The following is a 6,568-nucleotide window of genomic DNA, read 5'->3' as shown; positions in this document are numbered from 1 at the left end:
ACCAGCTGCTCTCTGGGAGAAAGATGAGGCTTTCTGCTCCCGTAAAGATTTACATCCCCGGAAACCCTGTTCAGGGTAGCTATGGGTCGGAACCGACTCGACGGCACTTAACAATAGCAACAGCCTTTGGGAGAGTTACTTCCCCTCTCTGAGCTCCAATTCTCATCTTTCAGGGCTGGTGTGAGGAGCAGAGGAAGCAAAGGGAATAGAAAGACTTCATAAATGACAAAGTCCTGTGCAAGAGTATGAGATTATTATGCTTGTACACTTGTGGCCTCTTGTCTTTCCTTTCTTCCCAAATCTGCTTTCAGAAGATGAGTTAATTTCTCATTCTTAGATGTATAGTGGCTTACAGGAATACTGCTTTCTCTGCACTTCCCTTTTTCCTTGTCCAGTGAGACTCCTGGGCCTGGAGGCAGGGCAACAGAGATGGCTTATCCTGATGGTAGAACTTAGGGCAGAACAAGAGGCTCTATTTTAGGGCTTCTGTTGCTCTTGCCTGAGACCAGCCCACATTATTTATCACCATTCAGGACACTGGACACTGGAGTGCACCACTGCCTTGCATCCCTGGTCAGTTATGATTCTATTTGGAGAGCTCAATAACAGAAGAGTCGGGAGGGAAAGGAAATTATTTGGGGCACAGAGCAAGGGCATGAGAAGGACAAATGAAGCAGTTATTTAAGATGCTTAAACCAACAGGTCTCTAACTGGGTCTGAAGAATGGAGAAATACTTAAACCAGGTAAAGAAGTGGGGAAATCTACCAACAAGATGCTCATCACTAAGGAAAGATTGTATTAGTCACTGTTGTTAGGAGTCCTGGTGTGGCGCTGTGGGTTACTGTGCTAGACTGCAAAGCCGTTTGAACTGCAAGGTTGGTGATTCAAGCTCACCAGCTTCTCTTCGGAAGTCCTATACATTGTCGTTATGGGTCAGAACCAACTCGACGGCACTTAACAACAACAACAACAACATTGTTAGGTGCCATTGAGTCTTGTTCTGACTCACAGTGACTTCATGTTCAACAGAATGAAACGCTACCTATAGGGGTGGTCCAGACTTTAGTTATGAGGGAATGAAAAGTATGTATAGAATCTGGGGCTTGTTACACTTTTGTGTCACCTCTGATTCACTGGGATGCCAGAAGAGCAGAAAGAATCCCATTTTATAGATGAGTAAATAGAGGTCCAAAGAGGGGTCACAGCTTGTCCAAAATCTGGGAGCAGTTGGTGTTTTCATAGTTGACTACCTTCAAGGAGCCAGTGATGACCTCTGTTCGTTTCTTCCTCATACCAGTCCCAGGAGGCAGGGGCTCCTCATCCTACTCTGCTGGTGGTAATGGTGGTGGTGTTCCTTTGAGTCAGTTCCAACTCATAGTGACCCTGTATAGGGTTTCCAACGCTGTAAATCTTTACAGGAACAGAAAGCCTCATCTTTCTCCTGCCGAGCAGCTGGTAGATTAGAACTACTGACCTTGTGGTTGGTGGTCCAGCATATAAGCCACTACACTACCAGGGTTCCTTCATTCTACTCTACAGATGAGGAAATTGTGGCCTCGTAAGTTACCAGATAGGACTTGAATCATAGTCTTTCTTATTGTTGTTGTTGTTATGTGCCGTGGAGTCGGTTCCGACTCATAGCGACCCTGTACAGGGTTTCCGAGGCTGTAAATCTTTATGGAGCAGAAAGCCTCATCTTTCTCCAGCGGAACAGCTGGTAGTTTCGAACTGCTGGCCTTGAGCTCGCAGCCCGATTCGTAACCACTACGCTACCAGCAGAGTCTAAAGGTGATGACAGTAGCCTTTATAGCCTGCCCACTCTGTGCTGGCTGGGCACCATGCTAGGTATGTAGATGCATCATGTTATCAAATGGTCAAACAGTTCTATAAAGTGGTTACTATTATTCTAATTGTTCAGATGAGAGAACACTGAGACTTAGCATATTCTCAAGGCCACACAGCTGTTAACTGCCTGCCCTCTTTCCCACTGTACCAAGGCTCCTGTGGACAATGGAGAGAGAAAAGGGTCTTGGAATTTGCCTGATCCTCTTCCTTATGAACACATTGTTGTTGTTGTTGTGTGCTGTCAAGTCGGTTCCGACCCATAGTGACCCTGTATAGGGTTTCCGAGGAGTGACTGGTGAGCTTGAACCACCGACCTTGCAGTTCAAACAGCTTTGCAGTCTGGTGCATTAACCCACAGCATCACACCAGGTCTCCCCTATGTTTTTCTATAAAGAATGGTTCCTTGGTGAAGAAACAAACAAGTGGAGGGTTGAGCTAAGTTTTGAATGAAGCATTTTCAGGGATGGTAATCTTGGGATGGTAAAGAAGTTTTCCAGACCAGTCAGGGATGGAGGGGGGCTTTGGGGAGGTGTTAAAGATACAAGTTGCATAGTGACAGGGATTGAGGAGATGGGGACTCCAGACCTGGCACTGCCTCTGGCTTTCTGTGTGGTGTCAGGAAAGTTACATTTCCTCTCTGAGCCTCAATCTGCCATTCTATAAAAGGAAAACATTGACAGGAATGATTCCTAAAGCTCTTCTATCTCAGACCTGCTATGGTTCTGTAATCGGCCTTTCTATTCCACTGGCTCCCAGCTCCACAGTCAAGCCAGAGATGACATTCTGCCTGTATGTGCCTGTCTACCAGGCCCCAACCTCCAGGCCTACTCACCCAGATGCCCACAGCGATGACGAAGACAAAGTAGATGACCACAACTGTGATGTCATAAGCGTGCAGGCTGACCCCAGAGTCCAGTACTGAATGCGGCACCGTCTCAGCCTTGTCCCTGTGCCCTGAAGCTCCAGGCCCCATTGTTGCCAGGCCCATGTTCATCTGTTAATATCAGTCACCACCAGGCTGGACTTTGAGGTGCTCCTGGATCCATTCCTTTCCTTTAATGATTAAACAGTGCCAAGCACTATTAGTTACTGCAAAATCTCTGAGTCTCATTGGCACATAAGATCTTGACCACTCCTCTTCCCCAAAGGGCCACCCCCACCCTTTATAAGACTACCCAACCCCCAGCTGCCACACCACAAACACACACACACACACACAGACACGCACACATGCACATATATGTGCACACACATATACATGCACACACATCCTCTCCCCTCCCTTCAAGGAGCAGGAGGAAAGGAGTAGAGTGCCACACTCCCAGATCTGGGAAGAACTTCAGAAATCTAGGTGTTCAAACTCCTACTTGTACAGAGGGAAAACTGAGGCCTGAGGAAGGAAACGTCACACAGAAAGGTAAAAGTGAAGCTGGGGCCAAAAGTTAGACTTCTTAGTAGTTCCTGACTTCCTTACAGCCCAGTGTGAGGGAAACCTGCTACTGCCCTTTCAAAGTTGTTGGAACCTGCCATGTCACATACCCCTATTTCCAACCCACTCTTTACAGTGCAGAAAACGGAGGTCCAGGAAACAAATGAATGATTTATTCCAAGGAACAGAGTAGAGCTATGTGACAAAACTCACACTTTGTCTAGATGTCTTTGGGAGGTGCTAATGGCTAAGTGCTCAACTGCTGATAGAAGTTTGGTGGCTCAAGTCCACTTAGTGGCACCTTAGAGGAAAGCCCTGGAGAGCTACTTCCTAAAAATCATCCATTTAAAATCCTATGGAGCACAGTTCTACTCCATCACACAAGAGTCAGAATCTACTGGAAAGCAGACATTTGTTTTTTTGGTTTTTTACATTTTTTGTGGCAATATCTACAACTAAGCATACATCTGTTGGCAAATTCAGGGCTCAGTTACCTAGAGAACTCCCCATAATGACAGGGTGACTCATGCTTCCTTGTTACAATGAATAGACACTCACTGTGTGCCAGGTACTGTGTGAGGCCCTGGGAACACAGGACATATGTAATTGATTATGGCCTGGTGGAAAAGACCTACTGCAATCCAGGATGGTGATTGCAATACACAGCAGGTGAACATCTGACCACCTGCTGAAGAACTCAGAAAAAAAAGAGCAGCAAAGATAAGAGGTTGGGAAGGATTGATGGCTAATATAGGGTTGTTTGAGCAGGTTTTACACAATATAGATGCATACCAGGTAGTAGAAGGAAGGTGCCAATTTGCAAAGGTAATGTTGAGAACTGAATTTACAACTCTATATACCCTATGGGGAAGACACAACAAGACATTGTGGGTATTTCTTTGGCTAAATCTTTGCTGTGTGTTCCTAACAAGAAGTAAAAGAAGTGTGGTGGCTACTCCAGGGATAGTTTCTGTTAGAAGAACTTCGGCAGGGAAACTTGGAGAGCTTGGTAAGTGTCTCCTTCAAGTAGAGTAACTGTGGACTGGGTTCTGACTCAAGCCTGAAATAGATAGATAACAAAAGCTTGTGGCTGACTCATGGCATCAGCTATGGGAGGGAACGGGATGTTGTTTGGGGTTAGCCTGCATCCCTAGGCCTGGGTTGAGAATGCATGTGTTTGATTCTTCCTTTGTCTGTGTGGACTTGGGTGGGCCATATACATGAAAAATTCAGTGCATGGATGTTCTTAGATCCTTTCAATAGGATATCCAGAGGATGGTGGGGCTGCAACTGACAAAATTCAGAAGTCCTCTACTAAATGTGTAAAGGCTGAAAAAGAACTAGATTGGCTGGTAGATCAGGGATGCAGTGCCTGAGTCAGGGCAGGCCAAGAGAAGTTACCCATGTTGAAGGAACTCCAGAAAACCCACAAGAGCACCCATGGGGAAGAGGGAGCCTTAAACTTGGTCCATACTCAGAGGACCATCTCAGGAGAGTCTAGGTTAAGTCTGAACTTTTCTGCTATCTGACTTTTCCTTCCCCTTGGCACTCCAGCTCCCAGACTCAGAAGCAGAAGTTCTCAAGTGGTAAAGAGGTGGGTAGAAACATAGTAAGCTGACAATACTTCTTTTCCCAAGGTAGGCAGGCAGAGCCCACAGACAGCCTTAGCTGGAGGAGAACCTGTAGGGAGAAATACTACCTTTAGTGAAGATTGAAGTGTTGAATAATGAATGACTCTGGATATTATAATCTATGAACAATTTCTTAAATGAGACTGCTGTCATACCTACAGTAACAGCAGGGATTTCTGTAATTAAACTGTAATTAGAAATCTCAGAAAATTGAGTATTAAGCTATTGATAAGGGGAAAACTCCCCTATTGAGCAAGTTGAAGGGTTAGTTACTTAAAGTTTTTTTTTTTTTTTTTTTTTTTTGAGGATTTTACTGCTTAGGTATTGTTTATTCCATACACCAGCCCCTAGGACTTCCAGTAAGCAGACTTCTAGCATCTGCAGCTCTGTCTCCCTTGGTCCTTCCTGAAGCATCTAGAAATCACATTCTATTGTAATCTTGGGGTTAGCTAATTCCACCTGTCGTCTCACAGTCTTGTCCTTGATGTCATCACCAAAATGTCAGGCCCTCTAGATAGCTAACCTTTCCCATCTTCCCATCCTCATGATGGTCTGTGTTTTCCCTGTCCCTACTCAGTCTCTCTGGAGTGATACAAATGGCTAATGCTAACTGAAAGGTTGGAGGTTTGAGTCCACCCAGATACATTTTGTAAAAAAGGTCTAACACGTGATAACCCAACATGCAAGCATTGCACCCCCAATTAATAGAATTGTACAGATCAGTGGCAATTCCATGCCCGGAGGAGGTGGCTCCAGATTTAAGCCATTTAAGGGTGGGCCTCCATGACGACTCTGAAAATTAGCTCTATACCATGGTTTCAAGATAATTTATTGAAATCTCTCCTGTGAACTTTTACTTGACTACTTAATGAAAAGGGCATCTGACTTGCTTGAGAGTTCTGTCAGACTTTCCTTTTTTTAACTTTCTTAAAATTTAACATAGTTGCTTTTCTCAATTTTGGAGAAGATGTTTAAATCGTTCTGTTGTAACTTTTACTAGCTTTGCATATCGTTCAACTTTTTCTTTTCTTTCAGCACATTGACACACATTTGAAAAGATTGATATTGAAACATCTTCTTTAATGCTGTGTGAATATAAGGAGTAGTCTGCCTTTGTGTGGCAGTGATTTAATTTGCAGCTCTAGCTCTGTCATGTCAGACTCTAGATCCACCTCTTGTCACCAAGCATTTTCAGTGTCCATTTTGAAGACTGTCTAACCTTAAGAAGTCTGCTGTCTAATTTTTAGAGAATAAGATTGTCCCTTGCATTTCTGAGTAGTATGGAATCTATTTTTGCAGAGGGTATTGTTACATTAAGTGCATCTGTGTATCCTGGCTAAAACTGTACTCTTTGTTGAAATAAACCTTCAAATTCTGTAGAGTTTAAATAAATAAATAAATAAATAAATCCTGACAATCTTCTACAAAAAAAAAAGTAGCCCTTGTAAACTCTATGGAGCACAGTTCTGTTCTGACATACATGTGATTGCCAAGAGTGGAAATCAACTCAACAGCAAGTGGTTTCACTCCCATGTCTCCTCTCCCCTCAGCCATTCGGCAGGGCCCATGGAGAACAAATGCCTCTCTGTTTTCATACTCTTTACTTGTACACTCTCTACCAACTATGATAGAAACCAGGCTGTCCCATCAGCACCTACTTCT

General features: G+C 44.2%; 1 protein-coding gene across 1 annotated transcript in view; it reads right to left on the bottom strand.

Annotated features, from left to right (window-relative positions):
* Positions 1-2,892, bottom strand: part of SLC5A9 (solute carrier family 5 (sodium/sugar cotransporter), member 9) — a 26,206-nt gene extending 23,314 nt beyond the window's left edge. Inside the window, exon 1 of the mRNA XM_006839738.1 lies at positions 2,679-2,892. Coding sequence (XP_006839801.1) covers positions 2,679-2,840 — 162 coding nt within the window. The 5' untranslated portion in view covers positions 2,841-2,892. The remainder of the gene's footprint in view (positions 1-2,678) is intronic.
* Between the last annotated feature and the right edge of the window lie 3,676 nt (positions 2,893-6,568).

This window comes from Chrysochloris asiatica, unplaced genomic scaffold (assembly GCF_000296735.1).
Source record: "Chrysochloris asiatica unplaced genomic scaffold, ChrAsi1.0 scaffold00026, whole genome shotgun sequence".
NCBI classification, from domain to species: Eukaryota; Metazoa; Chordata; class Mammalia; order Afrosoricida; family Chrysochloridae; genus Chrysochloris; species Chrysochloris asiatica.
The sequence above is the reverse complement of the archived record's forward strand: the minus strand, read 5'-3'. Positions and strand labels throughout refer to the sequence as shown.